The following is a 22504-nucleotide window of genomic DNA, read 5'->3' as shown; positions in this document are numbered from 1 at the left end:
AAGAGACATTTTACAAATACTAATGCACTGAATTTAAAATAAAAAAGTTACTGCACTGAAATTGTGCAGAAGTTATGTTGTACTTATATACAAATCAGTTGGTTTTACTAAGAAATTCATCAATGGAGTAGAAGGAGTTGGCCACCAATAAATCCTTTAGGCTTCTCTTAAACTGAATTTCATTGGTTGTTAAGCTTTTTATGGCTGCTGGCAAGTTATTGAAAATGTGTGTTCCTGAATAATGCACACCTTTTTGTACAAGACTAAGTGACTTTAAATCCTTGTGAAGATTATTCTTATTTCTAGTGTTGATTCCATGAATTGAGCTGTTGGTTAGAAAAAGTGATATATTTTTAATGACAAATTTCATTAAGGAATAAATATATTGGGAAGCTGTAGTTAGTATCCCTAGTTCCCTAAACAGGCTTCTGCAGGATGTTCTTGAGTTCACACCACATATAATTCTTACTGCACGTTTTTGTGCGCAGAAAACTTTAGCTTGGCTTGATGAATTACCCCAAGAAATAATCCCATATGACATTATGGAATGAAAGTAAGCATAGTATGCCAGCTTTTCCATTTTTATATCCCCTATGTCTGACAAAATTCGCATTGCAAACAGAGATTTGTTAAGACCCTTCAGCAGTTCTGTGGTGTGCTCCTCCCAGTTGAATTTATTATCAAGCTGTAATCCCAAGAATTTAACACTGTCCACTTCTTCTACCTTCTTGTCATCGTATGTTAAACATATACTCTTGGGACACCCCTTACAAGTTCTGCACTGCATGTAGTGTGTTTTTTCAAAGTTTAGTGACAAAGAATTGGCTAGGAACCAGTTATTAATGTCCACAAATATTTTATTGGCTGATCTTTCTAAGACTACACTTGATTTGCTATTTATTGCAATGTTTGTATCATTGGCAAACAAAACAAACTTGGCATCTGGTAATGTTACTGATGAAAGGTCATTGATATACACAAGAAAAAGTAAGGGCCCCAAAATGGAACCTTGTGGGACCCCACATGTAATTAGTTCCCAGTTGGATGATGCCTGATAGCTTGATACATGACTCTTTCCTAATAACACCCTTTGTTTCCTGCCAGAGATATAAGATTTGAACCATTTTGCAGCATTTCCTGTTACGCTATAATATTCTAGTTTACTTAAAAGGATATTGTGATTTACACAGTCAAATGCCTTTGACAGATCACAAAATATACCAGTTGCCTGCACTTTTTTGTCTAATGAATTAAGCACATTTTCACTGTAAGTGTAGATAGCCTTCTCAATATCAGAACCTTTTAGAAATCCAAACTGTGACTTTGACAGTATGTTATTTGAGATAAGATGGTTATAAAGACGACTGTACATTACTTTTTCGAAAATTTTTGAGAATGCTGGCAACAGTGAAATTAGACGGAAATTTGATGCTATTTCTTTATCTCCCTTCTTAAACAGTGGCTTAACTTCAGCATATTTCAGCCATTCAGGAAATATTCCACTGATAAACGACTGGTTACACAGATAGCTTAATATGTTACTTAGCTCAGAATCACATTCTTTAATTAACTTTGTTGATATTTCATCATACCCACTAGATGTTTTTGATTTTAAAGATTTTATGATGGACATTATTTCTGTTGGGGTAGTGAGGGTCAAATTCATATTGTGGAAGTTACTTGAAATGTCTGGTCTAAGGTAATCCATAGCAGCATCTACCGAACCTGACAACCCCATCTTTTCAGTAACAGTTATAAAATGTTTGTTAAAAAGTTCTGCAACACTATACACATCTGTCACCAATGTATCATTTACTCTTAATGCTATTTGTTCCTCTTCATGTCTGGTTCTACCGGTCTCCTCCTTCACTATATCCCATATTGTCTTTATTTTGTTATCTGATATGACTATCTTTTCCTTGTAATATATTTGCTTTGACATCTGTATTACAGTCTTTAATATTTTGCAGTATTTCTTATAATGTGCTATAGCACCAACATTGGAAATGTTTCTACATCTACATCTACATCTACATTTATACTCCGCAAGCCACCCAACGGTGTGTGGCGGATTGACAGATACAGTTTTCTTTTTGTTTTACAAGATACCCCTATTCCTCGAGTAATCCATGGCTTCTTTGTAGACTTTGCTCTAACATTGGTAAGTTTTGGGGGAAAACAATGTTCGAATAAGGTAAGCACTTTATTAGCAAAAATGTTATATTTTTCATTCATGCCATGAGCACTGTAAACATCAGTCCAGTGAATGTCTCTGAGGAGTATCCTAAAATAATCAATTTTTGGTTTACTGATTACCCTCTTGAGCTCAGATTTAACAGATTTTATATCCTGTTCAGTATTAACATTTAACAGAAGGAACTGCATGTCATGGTCTGAGAGGCCATTGACTATTGGTTTTGTAATATAATTTTGTTCATTGGACTTTTCTATAAAGATATTATCAATGGCTGTTTGTGAGCAAGTGGCTATCCTAGTGGGGAACTTTATTGTGGGAATTAAGTTGAATGATAGTTTTACTATCTCAAATAAGTTCTTATTGGGAGAGTCCTTAAGGAAATCTACATTGAAATCACCAGCAACCACTATTTCTTTGTTTTTGGTTGTTAAATGGGCCAGTACAGCTTCAAGGTGGTTTACAAACAGATTAAAGTTACCTGCAGGTGCTCGATATACACTTAATATTATGAAAGATTTTTTGTGAAAATCTAATTCTGTTGCACATGCTTCCATATGCTGTTCTAGGCAAAATTTATGAATGTCTATGTTCTTAAATTTATGACAGTTCCTGATGAATGTGGCAACTCCTCCTTTCATATAGTTTCACATAGTTTTAGAGTTGTTGGTTTGGTTGTCCAGCCTGAAGTTAGTTTGTCCCATTTCTCCATACCTGTTGCTTGTCAGCTATCCTCTTTCTTTCTGCACAACTGTCATAACTCATAACATCAACAATACATCTTTTGTTCTCATAAATATAAGCCTGTCCCTGTGACTTTTTCCCTCTACCATCCCTTGAACTACTGTTTTGAGTGATGACATATATCCAGATATGTGTCCACTGAGTCCATCTCTTCATTACATTATATTCTTTTGTAGGCATTCTTTCTCATTGACTCATTCTACCACATTTACAAGCCTTACTCATAAAGATCCAAATTCAGATTGGAGTCCTCAAAATCATAATCACTATTGCCTTGTATTGACTGATGACTGCTAGAACACATAGTGGTGTGTGGCTCTCATGATGTACACTTAGTTGACATATTTTAAAGTGTCTTATGTAATTGATGAAATGCTGTTCATGAAATAGAGAAATGAGGAGTAAGGAACTTTTTCATAAGCATAATGTCTGACTTACTCCTCTGCAACTGTTGCTATCTTTTTCCCAACTGTTCAGTTGCCTATTATTTGCTTCCAGCTGTGGAACCTTTAAAGAAACAAAAGTGTCAAACTAAAATTGTAGACTGAAGAAGAGACACTTATCTCCCAAAGTTAAATTACACATTAATCATCAAAGTAGAATAAATCAAATTATATTTACGGGGTCAGTCAACTTAAGACTGAAGTTAATGTGTTCTGTTAAAAAGTGATTACATAGACTAATTACAGTTTTATTTTGTGCATACTTACGAATAGGCCATAAAAAGGCAGCATTTTGTAAGTCTTTAATATTTTGCCCACTGAATTGCTGTAGCCAGTGTTAGAAGCTTGCAAACTGTATAGTACATACATTCCAGTGTGGCTTGATGTTCATTCTTCAGTGGTCAGCAGGCTGCAATTGAAGTTCAAGTGAAGATAAAATGTCTAACTGAGTTAGACCGAAAGTAATGTTCACATGTTATTAGTCTTTGCTGATCATTAAATTCTAGTAAGAGTCACAACAAAAAAGTTCTGCAATTCTAATCTGAATGTGTACTCTTTTAGGATTTCATTGACTATCATGTATCTGTAAGTACAATATCCTGATTGATAAGTTAGAGGCATAAGTAACTTGGTGCACTTGAACACAAGCCAATTGAATCTTTGAGAAACTGCAGTTAGTTTTATCTATACATTAGTTATGGTTTTCTATGGACAGTGAGTGTATGTACTGATATTAAGAGAGCAAGGGACATCATGTCATACATGCAGTATTGCTGGAAGTTTCTAAGATGGAAGAGCAGATGCACTTGATTCGGTAAGCACACTTTGAGTTCTATGTGCTTCTGCATTGGACTGTGAATATGCAGAAACATGCAGATTATGTTTTGGATCATCATATTAAACACCTGCAGGTATCATTCTTCAAACTGACATAACACTGTCAATAAATACCATATACTGGGTGACTGTGTATTCCTTCCATTAATGAAACAAATTAGATAACATAACAAATGAGTTGGTTTGCAGTTATTTACAGCATGCAGCATTATTGTAAGTGTTGTATTACTGTTTGAGCTAATTATCATTCATAGTAGTGCTTGATACATGTCATCTCTTATTAGTGCCTGTCTGCAACATTTTTGAACTGATTGCTACAGTCTCAATAACATTTTTTTTTTTTTTTTTTTTTTTTTGTAAAAAGTTAAATTTAATTGGTTCTATCAGTATGCTGCATATCTGCAATGTTCTTTTAGTTAAAAGCAAGCAGAATGGTTTGGAATTTGTAAAATTTCCTGTTTTCTCCTCTTTCTTCTTGTCCTTCTGTTTATTATAGCCAATGTACGTGCAAGTGAAACAACTACTTATATTTAAAAAATTTTGGTCTACACCATTGATTATCACTGATATGTGGTACCCATACATTTCTCATTTCTGATGTTTATTCTTAACACATTTAGTAAACAATGTAAAAAACTTTTAATAAAAAAATTAAAATAGTTTATTGAGTGTTCTTCTGGGCTGTTGATCACATTGTCACTGTATAAAATTGTCTGACATTTCAGTTACTATTGCAAGTGGCCTTCCTCACAGCTTTGTGCTGGGCTGACTGCTGAGTGAGAGAAACTTCAGATCTTATATAGTAACGGTTGAAACTGTTTACATAATTTGATAGGGTACTTGAGAATAGGAGGAGGGGTGTTTGGTGTTCTTTATGGTCTTTGTATTGGTGGATAAAGACATGCTTGATTGATGTTTACACTATTTCTTGCCACTGGTGCAAATAGGTGAATTAGAAATGGGTGGCAGCTGTGACATAGCACTGGTTACTTGCTGCCAGGTGTGGGCTGTGGCATACCTGTGCTCTGTGTACATATGAACACCTCTGTCTCCCACGTGCCTGTTTGAATGGCTTTGTAAACACTGTCCTTCAGTAGTGTTGCCACTGCTGGGAGCCAAGATGCCTGAAGCCTATACCTGTTCTCCCTGTTCATGTTGGCAGTTCACTTGGCTATTTCTATCACCTCTCTAATCTTCCTCCCCAATGTAAATGGCTGTTTTGCCAGTACATGGTTTTCACAGAATATTATCTCTTTATCACACTCATCCTGGTGTTCTGCCACTGTTGACCTCAGAGATATCTTCAGCAGAGATCTCTTCTGTAAAGATAGCAAGATAGCAAGAAATGGTGTAAAGTGAGATAAACAACCAAATCTATCACTGGACCTCATAAATCTATGACACAACAGTCCAGTTGTAGAGGAAAGGTTAAGCAAGATGGAAACAACTTACAGTATAACTTAGAATACCGCAACAGAAAATCTTTATCTAAAAACTGTAAAATAAAGCTCTACAACACAGTTGTGAAACCACCATGCCTGCATTCCAGTAAGTGCTTAGCACTCAATTATAAGGCAGAAAAAGTTTAAGTATTAGATGGAAGAATTAAAAGAAAAGCATTAGGTCCTTTAAAAACTTCAGAATTTTGGTAACTAAGAAGCAGCTGTGAAATATAACATAGAACACTATCTTAAACAACAAAGAAGAGAAGAGTGCTTTGAGTAATGGATGACAATAGAATAACCAAAAGGATCTTCCATTAGCTTTGTGAAAAAAAAAATCAATATGCATATAGATTCAAGAACTCAAGAAGACTTGGGAAGGAAAAATATAAGAAGAAGTAAGGGAAAGAGAAACGTTCAGAAGGAAAGTTATAAAATTAGAAGGTTTCCAGGGGAAGGAGGAAAAGACAATAGGCACAAAGTGGTCTGACAAAAGGAAAAAAGAAACATTGTGAAACAATGCAAGAATACTGTATTAAAGAGGGAATGAATGAAAGATGAAGAACTGAAATCAGAAATCCCTTAGACAGTCCCAATGCATAAAGGAGGAAAAAATGTTTGCATTAATGTAAAAATTGGCACACTGAAACAGTCCCAATGAATAAGCATAAATAAATATTGAGGTTTTGGAAAAGAAACTAATATAATGTGATTGTCCTTAAAATTAAGATAATTGTATAAGGTACTGATCTTTCATCATTAATTTATTTTTCATCTAAACACAAAAAAGAACCTAGAAAAACTGTAAAATTGTGTCAACAATTGACAAACATTTTTAGATTTTATGAACATATTTAACACTTCTTTTTCATCCTGGATACCTATTTTCAATCAGTCTGCACACTTCACTGACTGTTTGGATATGCTCTTGACAGACTGACTCATCCACAGAGGGTCCATCCATGGGCACCTGAAATTATTTTCCAATTACAGAACTTTTGAGATAGAAGTACTAAAGAAAAATGTAGAGAACCAACCCCACACACTGAAGCTGATTGGTTGATGGTGCATAGAAACATGTTTAATACAGAGACTTTACTAATTTTTGAACTACCACATTTTCTAGTTCGAGTTCACCTTTCACCCCCCACCCCCCCCCCACCCCCACCCCACCCCACCCCTCCCTCCCTCGCTCTCTCTCTCTCATTTAATTAGGGCTCAATTGCAAAGACTTTACAAATAACCTCACATGTTAAGCACACACTGTAAAAGAAGCTCTCCTTTCTCAGTCACATAGTAACTAAGTTAGGATTGGAGAGCACTATCAATGAGGCAGATTTTGTTACAAACATCAGAGATGCACCCAGCATGTTACTTTATAGGAGACTGATTCTTGCAAATACCTTAAAGAATGGACAACCCTCAAAATCAGTGAATAATAGGTGTGCCAAACTGGATAGTGTTTACTATCTTTGTAACAACATTTATGAATCTAAATTGCTTTTCAGATACCTTGAACTCCGACACTACAACACCATAATGAGACCTTAAGTACTGTATGCTTCAGATATCTGAACATAATCAGAATAGAACACATCAGGAAACTTCAACTAAAGCATAGAGAGATTGTGAGGATATCATGAAATCCATAATGGAAAATGATATATACAGAATCAGACACAACAAGGAACTCTGCCTATATCTAGAGTAATGAGAAAGAGGATACAGTCATGTAGTCAGGATGGAATTTTCTAATGCTCAGAAATTAGAAGGAGTGATCTGTTTTACTTGGTAAAAGCTTTCTAAAACCAGATTCACATAAATATTTATTTATTTAGAACCAACTGGTTCAACAGCCTTTGCTGTCATCTTAAGGTCTTCAAAAATTTATGTAATAAAATGTGTTCATTTTGAGTTGGACCTCATGCCAAGTTGCCTTGTAGATAAAATTTCGCACATAATATAAAGATTTGTCATGAATAAAACATTTAAAAACAAGAAGCACCTTGTGCATATGGCCATGTTCATAGACATAGCACTCACAGATGATTGTTACATTGTGAAAACTGCAGTAGACAATAAAACGGACAGTAGCACATCTGTTAATGTTAGCTGGACATGTTCTAACCATTGAAGGTCCACCTTAGATGGTGTATAAGATATGAACTGGAGACTCAAATTAAGGCTCTTTGTATCTGGAGGGAAAGTGAACAAGAGTAGTTAGGATAGCTCTTTTGCAACTATAAACTACCAATAATGACATTTGTGACAGAGATCAATACAGATTATGTATCAGAGATTCTCCCCAGTCACTAACAGCAATGAAACTGTGTCTGGAAAATGGAATGTACTGGGCTCAGGAATGGAAAACACCCACAGTGCCAGGATGAGAGCATGTTGGGATGAGAGAAAGTGTGCCAGAGTTAAGAACTTCAGGGTCCAGTGTATGCCAAATGGAATGTAATACTTAAATAAAATTTACTTTTTCTCAACCAATATACATTATTAAACTACTGAAAGCTTTTATGAAAGTCATCTAAACATTCACACACAAACTAGACAACTTTAGGGCATTCTTTGGGTTTACACATTGTTTGTTTGTTTGGTTTTTCACCAGCTGTTGCTCTCTTTCCTTTATTCTGGTGCTTGTACAATCCTATAATTCTTTATTTTTATTCACTCACATTATAGTGGTGAGGAACAGTGCAACTAGCACAGCAGGCAGATATGTCATGTGTGGCTAACTTGTTTCTTATTATTGTAAGATAGAAGTTGCAAGGATGAGTCCTATCACACAGGGCATCTTTCCAGAAGAATAAATAAGCATCACTGAAACACATCTGTGATACATGCAGAAATAACCTTTTGTATAAATGTAGAATTTTAACAAGCTGTAATCTGGGATTGACAATCAATGTTAGACATTAATGTGTTGTAATCCATTATACTAATATAGTTTTCCATTTAACACCCCCTTTTATTTGTAAAAGTACATTTGTAAATTCAGTAACAATACACAAAACATAACTTTTGTTACCCTATTTTCCCACATGAGTGCCATTATGAAAGATAGATTTATTTTCTGTTTGCTTTATCTATGCATTCATTACTTCTTTGGGGCATGCCTTCTGTCTACTCTCAGAGTTTCTGTACTTTATGTTTATTGTTTGGTAACCTAGCAGCTAACTCCAGATTGTCGTAGTAGTTATTGAGGTAAGCAGCAAAAATCAGCATTGAGTGTTTCCTCTGTTAAATACTGAAATCCTGTGTAGTGTGCTTAATTCTGCTAATTCCACTTACAACTTCATATAGCTTAGATTCGAGTGTGAAACCCTCAGATTGAGTGAGCATGTACAACTATGTTCCATATTCACAATATTCATTTTTGATGTACTGCTTGAACTGCTGACATCCATGCCAAGCCATCACTACCTTGTCTGATAGCAGTTTTCAGCCTGGATATTAGATCTTTGCCATTCAGAAGTTGTAGTTAACTATAGACCTAATTTTTGCTGTGTTATTGTTAGGTTTTCTGTTTTCAGTGGTAAACATAGAAAATATGAAAATAATTGGAAATGTGTCTACATATAAACTTCTTAAATTTATTTATGTCAAAGAAAGGGTTCTGTAGTAATTTGTTATTTCCCTTTCATAAAATGTAACCTGTCAGACATTTGTGGATGAAGAAAATGCCCCACTCATTTGCTCAACACAAAGAAAATCATCAGCTACTTTCATTGAAGAAAGTCTAATGATTTTTCACTCTCTTGGAACACTATCAGCTAAAGCCAATTTGTTTAAAGTAAACTGTTTCATTGTACGTGTGTTACCCAACCATCTATGATTTAAATGCAAATGTTGTTGAAGTCTGTTTGAGAATACTACACCTCCTTGATACTCTCCACAGTGCCTTCTTCCTAGTCTGATCTTGAAAATGAACAATAATCTTCAAAGTTGGGAAAACAGAGTATTGGTTTTATAGTATTAGGTTACTGTTTCCTAAAACGTGTCTTGCCATATAACACCTACACCTACACTTATACTCCGCAAGCCACCCAACGGTGTGTGGTGGAGGGCACTTTACATGCCACTGTCATTACCTCCCTTTCCTGTTCCAGTCAGTATCGTTCGCGGGAAGAATGACTGCTGGAAAGCCTCCGTGCACGCTCGAATCTCTCTAATTTTACATTTGTGATCTCCTCAGCAGGTATAAGTAGGGGGAAGCCATATATTTGATACCTCATCCAGAAACGCACCCCTCGAAACCTGGACAGCAAGCTACACCACAATGTGGAGTGCCTCTCTTGCAGGGTCTGCCACTTGAGTTTGCTAAACATCTCCTGTAACACTATCATGCTTTCCAAATAACCCTGTGACAAAGTGTGCCACTCTTCTTTGGATCTTCTCTGTCTCCTCTGTCAACCCGACCTGGTCCGGATCCCACACTGATGAGCAATACTCAAGTATAGATCGAATGAGTGTTTTGTAAGCCACGTAAGCCACCTCCTTTGTTGATGGACTACATTTTCTAAGGACTCTCCCAATGAATCTCAACCTGGCACCCGCCTTACCAACAATTAATTTTATATGATCATTCCACTTCAAATTGTTCCGTACGCGTACTCCCAGATATTTTACAGAAGTAACTGCTACCAGTTGTTTGTTCCGCTATCATATAATCATACAATAAAGGATCCTTCTTTCTATGTATTCGTAATATATTATATTTGTCTATGTTAAGGGTCAGTTGCCACTCAGTGCACCAAGTGCCTATCCGCTGCAGATCTTCCTGCATTTTGCTGCAATTTTCTAATGCTGCAACTTCTCTGTATACTACAGCATCATCCACGAAAAGCTGCATGGAACTTCCGACACTATCTACTAGGTCATTTATATATATTGTGAAAAGCAATGGTTCCATAACACTCCCCTGTGGCATGCTAGAGGTTACTTTAACGTCTGTAGACATCTCTCCATTGAGAACAACATGCTGTGTTCTGTTTGCTAAAAACTCTTCAATCCAGCCACACAGCTGGGCTGATATTTTGTAGGTTCTTACTTTGTTTATCAGGCAAAAGTGCGGAACCGCATCGAACACCCTCCGGAAGTCAAGGAAAATAGCATCTACCTGGGAGCCTGTATCTAATATTTTCTGGATCTCATGAACAAATAAAGTGAGTTGGGTCTCACATGATTGCTGTTTCCGGAATCCATGTTGATTCCTCCAGAGTAGATTCTGGGTTTCCAGAAATGACATGATACGAGAGCAAAAAACATGTTCTAAAATTCTACAACAGATCGATGTCAGGGATACAAGCCTATAGTTTTGCACATCTGCTTGATAACCCTCATTGAAAACTGGAACTACCTGTGCTCTTTTCCAATCATTTGGAACCTTCCGTTCCTCTAGAGTCTTGCGGTACACGGCTGTTAGAAGGGCGGCAAGTTCTTTCGCGTACTCTGTGTAGAATCGAATTGGTATCCCTTCAGGTCCAGTGGACTTTCCTCTGTTGAGTGATTTCAGTTGCTTTTCTATTCCTTGGACACTTATTTCGATGTCAGCCATTTTTTCTTTCATGCAGTGACTTAGAGAAGGAACTGCAGTACGGTCCTCCTCTGTGAAACAGCTTTGGAAAAAGGTGTTTAGTATTTCAGCTTTACGCGTGTCATCCTCTGTTTCAATGCCGTTATCACCCCAGAGTGTCTGGATATGCTGTTTCGATCCACTTACTGATTTAACGTAAGACCAGAATTTCCTAGGATTTTCTGTCAAGTCGGTACATAGAATTTTACTTTCGAATTCACTGAACGCTTCACGCATAGCCCTCCTTACACTAACTTTGACATCATTTAGCTTCTGTTTGTCTGAGTGGTTTTGGCTGTGTTTAAATTTGCAATGAAGCTCTCTTTGCTTTTGCAGTAGTTTGCTAACTTTGTTGTTGAACCACGGTGGGTTTTCCCCATCCCTCACAGTTTTCCTCGGCATGTACCTGTCTAAAACGCATTTTACGATTGCCTTGAACTTTTTCCATAAACACTCAACATAGTCAGTGTTGGAACAGAAATTTTCGTTTTGATCTGTTAGGTAGTCTGAAATCTGCCTCCTATTACTCTTGCTAAACAGATAAACCTTCCTTCCTTTTTTTATATTTCTATTTATTTCCATATTCAGTGATGCTGCAAAGGCCTTATGATCACTGATTCCCTTTTCTGCACTTACAGAGTCGGAAAGTTCGGGTCTGTTTGTTATCAGTAGGTCCAAGATGTTATCTCCATGAGTCGGTTCTCTGTTTATTTGCTCGAGGTAATTTTCGGATAGTGCACTCAGTATAATGTCACTCGATGCTCTGTCCCTACCACCCGTCCTAAACATCTGATTGTCCCAGTGTATATCTGTTAGACTTAATATTAATGAAAAATACCATACAGTCAACTTCTACTCTCAGTTAATATTGGCTTCAAAGAAGTGAATTTGAAAAACAACTCAATTTGTGTGCATGCCAATGGCACATGGTGGTGCTACATTCACTGTAGTAATTCACAGTCAACATGTTAAGTTCTGTAAGGCATAGCTCCCCTTTCTTCCAGGTAGTGGGTCCCATGTAACATTTTACACTGATGAGCCAAAACATTACAACCACCTGCTTAATAGCTTGTTTGTCCATATTTGGAATGAAATACATCACTGATTCTGCATATCAGGGATCTGAGAGTTTGTTGGTAGGTTTGTGGAGGTATCTGCCATTAGATGTTTATGCATAGGTCATGTAATTAGTGTAAGTAATGGGCTGCTGATTTCCATACATGATGATGGCACCCGACAGCGACCCATGTAGGTTTCATAGGATTTACGTCAGACGAATTTGGTCAGTGAGACATCTATGTGAGTTCACTGTAATGTCCTCAAACCACTGTAGCGTGGTTCGGGCTCTGATACATGGACAGTTATTGTATTGAAAGATGACATTGGCTTTGGGGAAGACATCAAGCATGAAGGGCTGTAGGTGGTTCACAGCTGTCAGCGTGTCTTCAATTACTACCACAGGTCCCATGCAAGTGCAGGAGAATGTGTCCCATAGCATAATACTGCTCCCACCAGCCTACGTCTATCGCACGCTACACGTTTGCAGCTGCTGTTCACCTCAATGGCAGCATTTGTGGAGATGATCATTGAACTAGTGTAGCAAAAATGTGATTCACCTGAAGAGCTGACACATTTCCATTCATCAGTGCTCAAATTCCAATGGTCCCACCCCCAATGCAATTGTAATTGACAAAGTTGTTGGGTCAACATGTAAACACTTAGGATTGCTCTGCTGCAAAGCTCCGTGTTCAACAATGTACAATGAACAATGTGCTCTGAAATACTTGAGCATGCACCAGCATTTTGCTCTTTTGACACAGAAGTTACAGATCACCATGTATCCTACTTTACAGAGCAGTTATGCCTCTGAACCCCGCGTTCTGTGAAGAGTCATGACCATCCAACCATTTAGCACCTAGTGGTAGTTTTGCTGTCCTTGTATCTCTTTCAATAGATACTCACAACATGAACATTTAAGCAGCTGTGCCATTTTCCAGATACTCATTGACAGGCTCTGCGTAATAATAATCCACCTTTTCTCAAAGTCGCTTATCTCAATGGATTTCCCCATTAGCAGCAAATATCTTCGCTAGGGTAATCCCCTGTCTGTGTCTGCTCTGCTTACATACTTTTGTTACCTTGTCATCTGCTTGCAATTCACCAGGTGGTATCCAGTGTTGTGGTTGACAGTGGTCATAATGTTTTGGCTTATCCATGTGTGTTTTGCCATATAGCATTATTTTCTGTCTTCATTGGTGCTAGTAGCAGCAGAAGTACTGAAAGTAGTTTTGTTAATTGCTTTGTCTCTTATGCCCATATTTAGTTTTTAATAATTTTTTATTGCCTGTCTTACCTTTCAGAGCACTATGTTGGCTCTAAGATTTTAATGGCTGCGTACTGCAGCCTTTACTCTAGTTGTAAAACATCTACTGAAAAAAAAGTTGTTTGATGGTGAATTTGACAGCTCCTCATGTAGAGGCCTTTTTCTAAAGTAACCAACACACATGCATTCATGCAAGCACAACTCACACCTCACACACACATACATTGGTGTTGCTCACAGCCCGGCCTCAGTAGCATAAGACAGTGGTGATGTGTGTGTGTGTGTGTGTGTGTGTGTGTGTGTGTGTGTTGTCTACTTTTAAAAAAGGCTAGATGTGTATGATAGTCCTTTTGTTGTGTCTGTCAAAATAACTATTTGACACACCCACATCCAAAATTACTTATTATCTGCCATACAGTAGTAGTTGTGCTTATGCATATCCCAAGAGGCATATCTGCCTTCTTCAACACTAAATTCTTGTCAGTGTACACAGTGAAAAAGCCAAAACACTTCATCTTCATGTTAATTATTGTTCATTAAATCATACCTTGTGGCTGCCCTTAAATACACTGTGTTTTTCATAAGTTAAGTAACAAATTACTTTTAATCACATTTGAACAAAAATAATTTATTTCTTAATTTTCAGGGGCCAATTTTTTATTTTTAATGGTGATAATGTACCTGAACCAAGAAATAGGGAATGGAAAACTCAGGCCTTTCATTATGACAACGTAATGGTTGCAATGTTAACATTGTTTGCTGTGCAAACGGGTGAAGGTTGGCCACAGTAAGTAAAATTTCAGTTTACCTAATATAAAGAAAAACTATTAGTTACTATATTGAAAGAATAATGTAAATGTGTTAACAAACAGGAAATAGGAGTCTGTTAACTTTAAGCTGAGAATTGTAGGGTTTCTCTTAGTGGGTCAGGTGTGCATGACACATCAGAGGCAACATCTAGGTAGTTGACTGTGTGTGGGGTGACTTTCAACCCAGTCCAGTTAATGATAGCTGTAGGAAATCCATAAGTATCGGGGTAAGACCCATAAAAATGCCCCCCCCCCCCCCCCCCGCCCTTGCACAGGTGAGAATATTAAAATCATAGTGGTTAACTGCCAAAGCATTCACTAGAAAGTGTCACAGCTATAAGGTCTCCTAAAAAGCACTGAAGCCCACATAATACTAGACACAGAATGCTAGTTAAAACCTGAAGTTCACAGTAGTGAGATTTTTGGGGGAAACTTTAAGTGCATACCAAAAGGATAGAAAAATGGAAGTGGTGTGTTTGTTGCAGTGAACAGAAACTCAAATCCACTGGGACAGTAACTTAAGCTGCTTGTGAGATTGTTTGAGCAAGACTCAGTATCAAGTGTGGGCATAAAATTATAATAGAATCCTGCTGTCAGCCACCAGGTTCACTTCCTGATGTAACCAAAATCTTTAGAGAAAACCTCAGTTTTCTTGTATCTATGTTCCCTAATTGTAATGTGATCATTAGATTAACTTTAAAAACATTAACCATATAACCACAAAGTTGGATAATTGCAGTTTTGTAAGTGGTGGGCGTGACAAGACATCATGTGAAACATTATAGTTTTGTAAGTGGTGGGTGTGACAAGACATCCTGTGAAAGATTACAATATGCCTCCTCTTAATACTACCTAGAACAGGTAGTTCAGAAATATGTTAAATCTAATGGTAACAGACAATCCTGACCTCTTTGGGGATGTTCACATCTAAACTGGTATCAGTGACCATCAGTTAATTATAACAACAATGAATACAAATGTACAAAGGGCAACTAAAACAAGTAGAAAGATTTATATGTTCAGCAAACTAGTCAAATAAGCAGTAGTGTCATAGCTCAATGAGGAACTTTTTGAAACGTTTAGCTCAGTTGGGATCATGTAGAAGAATGATGGCTCATGTTTAAAAGAATAGTTGACCATGCACTGGATAGATATGTACCCAGTAGAACAGTTCATGATGGGAAAGATCCTCCATGGCATACAATTGCTGTAAAGAAACATCTATAAAAACAGAGACCACTGCATAATAGGTGTATAACAAAGCATAAGGATATAGATAGAGAGATGCTGAAGAATTAAACACATTTGGCAGTGAAGAGAGCAATGCTGAAGCCTTCAGTGACCATAGCAAAATACTGTCAGAAAATTTTTCACAAAACCCAAAGAAGTTCTGGTCATATGTTGTTAGTAGCACCAAACCTAGTCTCCAGTGACTCATGGACAAGACAAGAACTGAAATTGAGAGTGGCAGAGCAAAAGCAGAAATGCTTAACTCTGTTTCCAAATGTTCCTGTACAAAGGAAAACCCAGGAGTATTGCCCCAATTTAATCTCTGTACCATTGAAAATGTGAGTGAAATGGGCATTGGTATCAGTGATGTTGAGAAACAGCTGAAATTAGTAAAACTGGACAAAGCCCTAGGGCCCAGTGGAATCCCTATCAGATTCTATACCCAATTTGTGGCTGAGTTAGCCCCTCTGTTCACTATAATCTGTCATAGATCCCTCAAGCAAAAATCCATTCCCAGTAGTTGGAATAAAGAACTACAAGAAGGGTAGCAGAAGAGGCCCATAAAACTGCTGTCCAACATCCTTTGCCAATGAGCTTGGATTTCAAAAACATTGTTTGAAAACCAACTAGCACTTTTCTTACATGACGTCCTGAAAGCCATGGCTCAAAGCAGTCAGGTAAATGTAGTATTTCTTAATTTATAAAAAACATATGCCTCAATACCACATCTACACTTCTTACCAAAACTATGATTGTATCAGATATCAGGCAAAATTTATGACTGGATTGAGGATTTCTTGGTAGGGAGGATGCAGCATGTTATCTTGGATGAAAAGTCATTGACAGATGTTGAAGTAACTTAGGGTTCCCCCCAGGAAAGTGTGTTGGGTCCTTTACTGTTTGTATTGAGCAAGCCTTGTCAACAATATTAATATAATGTAATTGGATATTAATATTAATTAATGTTAATTAAAATTGATAATGATCTCAGACATTTTGCAGATGATACAGTTATCTACAACAAAGTACAATCTGAATGAAGGTGCACAAATATTCAGTCAAACTTTGATAAAATTTCAAAGTGGTGCAAAGATTGGCAACTTGCTTTAAATGTTCAGAAATGTAGAACTGTGCACTTCACAAAAAAAAAAAGAAAAACATAGTATCCTGTTAATGTAATATCAATGAGTCACAGTTGGATTTGGCCAACTAATACAAATATCTGGGTGTAACTCTTCATAGGGATATGAAGTGGAATGATCATATAAATACAGTCATGGATAAAGCAGCTGGTAGACTTTAGTTTATTTGTAGAAAAATGGGGAAATGCAATCAACCTACAATAGAGATTGCTTACAAATCACTCGTGCAACACATCCTAGAATATTGCTGAAATGTGTGGAACCCATGCCACATGGGACTAACAGGGGACATTGAATGTATACAGAGAAGAACAGCACAAATAGTCACAGGTGTGTATGACTCGTGGGATAGTGCCATAGACATGTTGAAAGAATTGAACTGGCAGACTCTTAAAGGTAGGTGGAAACCACCCTGAGAAAGTCAACTAACACATTTTCAGGAACTGGCTTTAAATGATGATTCTAGGAATATACAGGGCGTTTCAAAAAGAAAGAGCAGATTTCAAACATTTATTTCTCAAAAACTACAAATGATAGAAACACAATTCCAACGGTCCTTCACTCAATATGAGTACCAAATGTTACACAACAAATATCAAAACTGTACCTCAATATGAGCACCATTTGTTACACGACAAATATCAAACCGGTATCTCATTTCTTGCCACACACGACGCAACTGGTCTTTAGTTACCGAATTCACGGCCGCAACAATTCGATGTCGTACCTCTTGAAGAGTAGCGGGCATAGGTGGGACATAAACACAGTCCTTTATGTACCCCCACAAATAAAAATCGCAGGGAGTAAGGTCTGGTGACCTGGGAGGCCACAGACGATGACATTGATCTTGTGCTCCTGCTCTTCCAATCCACCGTCCTGGAATGGTGTTATTTAGGTACCGTCGTACAGGTTCAGAGAAGTGTGGTGGGGCGCCATCTTGCATGAAGATGAAGTGATTTGAATCTTCCTGAAGTTGAGGAAATAGCCAGTTTTCTAACATGTCCAGGTAAATGGTTCCTGTGATAGTTTTCTCCATGAAAAAGAAAGGTCCATAAACTTTGTTTACCGAAATTGCACAAAAGACGTTAACCTTTGGTGAGTCTCTTTCATGTTGAATAACGTCCCTCGGAGTTTCACTCGCCCAAATTCGTACGTTATGCCGATTAACTTTACCAGAAATGTGAAACGTTGATTCATCTGAAAAAATTAATCGTTCGGCAAAATTGTCCTCTTCCATGTCCTGTAGAATTGCAGTTGAAAATTCGAACCTTTTGTTGTGGTCGTCAGGACGCAATGCTTGCAATAACTGCAGTTTGTACGGCTTCATGTGCAGACGGTTACTCAGAACGCGCCATACCGTTGTTTTAGACATGTTTAGTTCGTGACTTGCCCGTGTCGTGGATTTTCTAGGGCTCCTTTCGTAAGCTGCACGGACACGCTCGACATTTTCATCCGATGTGCGTGGACGACCCGTGCTTTTTCGCTTGCAGATGCAACCATCTTCTACGAATCTGTGATGCCACTCATAAATTTGCTTATGACGAGGCGGCTGTTTGTTGAATTGACGGCGGAATGCATGTTGCACACCAACAATGGACTCTAACTTTGCAAATTGCAGCACACAAAATGATCGTTCCTGTGGTGTCGTCGCCATTTTCCTACAAACAAACGCCAGCGCCACTGCGGATTTGCATGGAACTTCTGCGCGGACCATTGAAAAACTTTGAACCTTTCTCTGACAAGAAACGTTTGAATTGTGTTTCTATCATTTGTAGTTTTTGAGAAATAAATGTTTGAAATCTGCTCTTTCTTTTTGAAACGCCCTGTACTACAACCTCTTACATATTGCTCATATAGGGATCATGAGAACAAGATCTTATTAATTACAGCATACACTGTGATATAGATAAACATTCATTCTTCCCATGCTCCATGTGTCAATGGAATGGGACAAAAACTTTAATAACTGGTACAATGGGAAGTACCCTCTGTCATGCACTTCACAGTGGTTAGTAGAGTATAGACATAAATATAAAAGTAAAACAACACATGACTGTTCATTTCAGCTAAATATTATTGTATGGGAGTTCTGTGATGTCAGTTATTTGGTAAACTTTGTTCTTTGCTCAAAGTCAAGTTTGATTTGATCTTTCATCATCAGACATTCTTTGTGCAAATGTTTACTTGCCATTTAACTATTGTACTTGAACTGAAGGCCTCTTGCTATTTCTCCTCATACCTTTTACTTATGATATAAGGTATTGTGTCATAATACAAATTTCCTCCTTCTTCGCAGCTTACATAAAGATCTGTTTGTAATTTCCATTCATTAGACCCATGTGTTCAAATCTTTAAGCATAGTAAAAGGCTCATTGGGAAAGCTTATGCAACTTGGGCCTCATAGTGGCACAAACAAACTATTCAGTTTTAACATAAGAACACCCACATAACTGATGAAAAACCACTATGAACTGTATTAACCATTTGTGATTACAGCCACTACCACTTCTTGAAGCAGCATTTGTCATTGAAAATTCCCATGTTTCATTGTAGATGAAGTTACTGATGGTACTTAATGGTGGCCCAGTCTATAACATGAGAACTTGCTGTGCACTGAAGGTGATGGTACATGAATGTATTCTCTCTTCAAAACTAATGCATTGTGTTCTACACTAGCACTGTCAAAGATATCTTGAATCTTGTACCTCGTCATGTAATGTAAAGTTTAAGCCACCATACTTATGTTTAAGAACGTGGGACTCATATATCTCTCCTGTTGTCCAAATTTTGATTATCTGTGGTTTTTGTAAATCATTCTGATCAGTGATTTAGTAGGAGCCATAAACAATAAAGGCAATATCTAGCCCCATGAAAACCTAGATGAGCTAGTCATCCATCTCTGGTGATCTCTATGTTGCCAAAATATTTCACTGCAACTTACAATGTGATCTTGTTTGCATTCAATTTTCTCATACCTTGAGAAGAAATAAGAGCAAAAGTTAGGAAACATGCTGGAATTCATTGTATAGTAAGTGAGTATTTGTTCTACTTATATTGATTTTCCATCAGTCATCATTCTTGTTGTTAGTACAGTTGTCAAGTTGGAGCACCATGTTTGGAATACCGGTAAGAGGATTTTTACAGGTTCGGAGTCATTCAGTATGCAGTCCATAAATGAATTTGTCACAGGACTTTAAAGTAGTTCTTTAATATATTTTATTCATTCTTTTTTTATCTTCTGTATCATTCTAACATAATTTATACATAGTACTTTTAGAACACATCCATACAACACGTAGTCTAACTTATAACTAATACTGCCAAAAAGCTTTCCTCCAAAGAGCATATACCAATTTACTTCCAAGTCATTGAGAGTCTTTCCAACTAATAATTTTTCCTTATAAAATTTTGATTTAAATTTGCAATATTAGCATAATCTGTGTATGTTGAGATTTAGATTTCCTTTAATCCAATTACTTTTACGATTTTGTGTATTATTAACAGTTGTGTCTTGTCATTATACCAACACTGTAACACAAACAAAATATTTCAGCTATGTCACATATTTTTAGTTTATCATTTAAAAATATTCAGTAATCAGTAATGTTAGTTACACATGTATTATAATAAAGAAAATTTCTAAAAGAACAAAGTATGTAATGAAAGAAACTTTATATTAAATGTTCTTGAACTAACATCATTAAGATGTAGGCACAATTAAAAAGGGATTTTATATTGATATATATGGGTAATTAAAATAAATGACTTGGTAGTCATAAGTAATAACACAAAATTGATCCAATAAATTGTACATGTAATATTAATGTATAGTGTTGTTTAATAAATGGCATAACATGTTGTTTACTAAAACATGAGCATGAGGCATTACCGACTTTAATTAAACTTTCCTTTGAAGAAATGTGACCGTCAGTATTCCAAAAACACATCTGCTATCTATCTGATAGACAGTCATGGCATATGAATACTCTCACTGACGTATTCATGAAAAACTGGTTGTACTTTAGTAATGTAACTATAACCATATGAAAGACAGAGTTTACATATATTCACAAATTGTGTTAGTTGTGGCTTGAATTTCGTACTTTTTAATGTTTGTTTGGTTGGGATGTGGTTTGATAATACAGACATAACACAGAAGTACTGGACAGCTTTATTCACAACTTTCTTCATTGGGCATCACACAGAACTATAACAATTGCTTTGAAAATATGCATGTAGTAATTATAGATAGACACCAAAGATATTACTTGACAGTAAAATTTGAATCTCAACATGACTCCTCAGTTCTTACTGACAGTTATATATTAAGAATTGAGTCTTAAGTACATGGTGTTGGCTGATATTCCAGTTTAGCAGATACTCTTTTGTGACCCTGACATATGTGTGGTATTTTTTATGAATGTGTTTCATCTTTGATTGAAAAATTTGGTTAGGTGCTAACTTTATAATTGTTGTTGAACAGGGTGATGTCTGGCAATGGCTTTGGTTTAATGTTTGTATCACCATTAAAATCACCTACCAAGGAATTCATGTTGATGCCTCTTCTTTGGCGACGATCTGGTTCATCTTTATAGAAGTCCACAATAAGTTTATTTGGGCTTGAAACTGTCCTGATGAAGGAACTTCATATCTCTTGACATGTGAACAGTGTGATGTCTTGGTATCCATGTACAATATCCTTTCAAACAGTCAGAATAGACTCCAAAAATTACTTCTTTGCCTTTAGGATCAAACTTCCCTTTTTTGGTGATTTATTCAGGCTGACAACTTTTTTTTGACCAAATGTACAAAGACGAGATAGGTTAGGCTTTCTTTTCATCCAGTTCTCATATGGAGTTCCATCAGATAGTCCTTTAGTTAAGCAAAAATTTCGAGAGTAGTTAGCTGTGTTTGTGGCTGTGGCCTAAAATGGTGGTGGCAGTCCTGATGCGAGCAGCACACAATGAGACATTTTAACCAATGAACAGTCTTCCCCCAGTAGCTGAGTGGTCAGTGCAACAGAATGTCAATCCTAAGGGCCCAGGTTCGATTCCCGGCTGGGTCAGAGATTTTCTCCGCTCACGGACTGGGTGTTGTGTTTTTCTAATCATCATCATTTCATCCCCATCAATGCGCAAGTCACCAAAGTGGCATCAAATTGAAAGACTTGCAGCCGGTCAATGGTCTACACGACGGGAGGCCCTAGTCATACGACATTTACATTTACCAATGAATGTTTTTTTTCATTTGGCAACATCATTCTACTACAGTGTGTATGGAGTTGTTAGACATTGCTGTATTCCTGCCATTTTGAGGATGGAGTCCATTCTTTCATTGCAGTGCTCCTTACCATTGTGTGACTAAAGGAATTTAATTTTATGTTCAGTCTGATTTTCTACTAGCCTTTTGAACTGAACAAATTTATCAACAGGTTCTCTTTCATGTTGAAGGATATAGACTTTGGTTATCTATAAAGGTCACAGAAATTTTTAAACTGCCTTGTGATGTTTCTCTCATTGGCCCACCGACATCACAATTAGCATTTTGTATTAATTGCATGAGTTTTCTAAGTTGTTGCTATGTCATTATTGTCCACAACCATTACTGCTGAAAAAGGATTAATTGGCATGTACAGTGTTTTTCAGTGTTATGGAGATGCTGCCACTGGTGGTGGTTGTGATGTGTATGTCACATTTAGCTGTTACTTTCATAGCACTGTTGTCTGCAAGCATTAAATTCTCTTTTGTTTCTGTTAC

The 22504-nt window shown here is 36.9% G+C and overlaps 1 protein-coding gene across 1 annotated transcript in view; it reads left to right on the top strand.

Moving 5' to 3' along the window:
* Positions 1–22504, top strand: part of LOC126184206 (voltage-dependent calcium channel type A subunit alpha-1-like) — a 508450-nt gene that overhangs the window by 348984 nt on the left and 136962 nt on the right. Inside the window, 1 exon segment of the mRNA XM_049926574.1 lies at positions 14214–14354. Within this exon segment, the coding sequence (XP_049782531.1) occupies positions 14214–14354 (141 nt within the window).

This window comes from Schistocerca cancellata, chromosome 4 (genome assembly GCF_023864275.1).
Source record: "Schistocerca cancellata isolate TAMUIC-IGC-003103 chromosome 4, iqSchCanc2.1, whole genome shotgun sequence".
Lineage (NCBI taxonomy): Eukaryota > Metazoa > Arthropoda > Insecta > Orthoptera > Acrididae > Schistocerca > Schistocerca cancellata.
The sequence above is the reverse complement of the archived record's forward strand: the minus strand, read 5'-3'. Positions and strand labels throughout refer to the sequence as shown.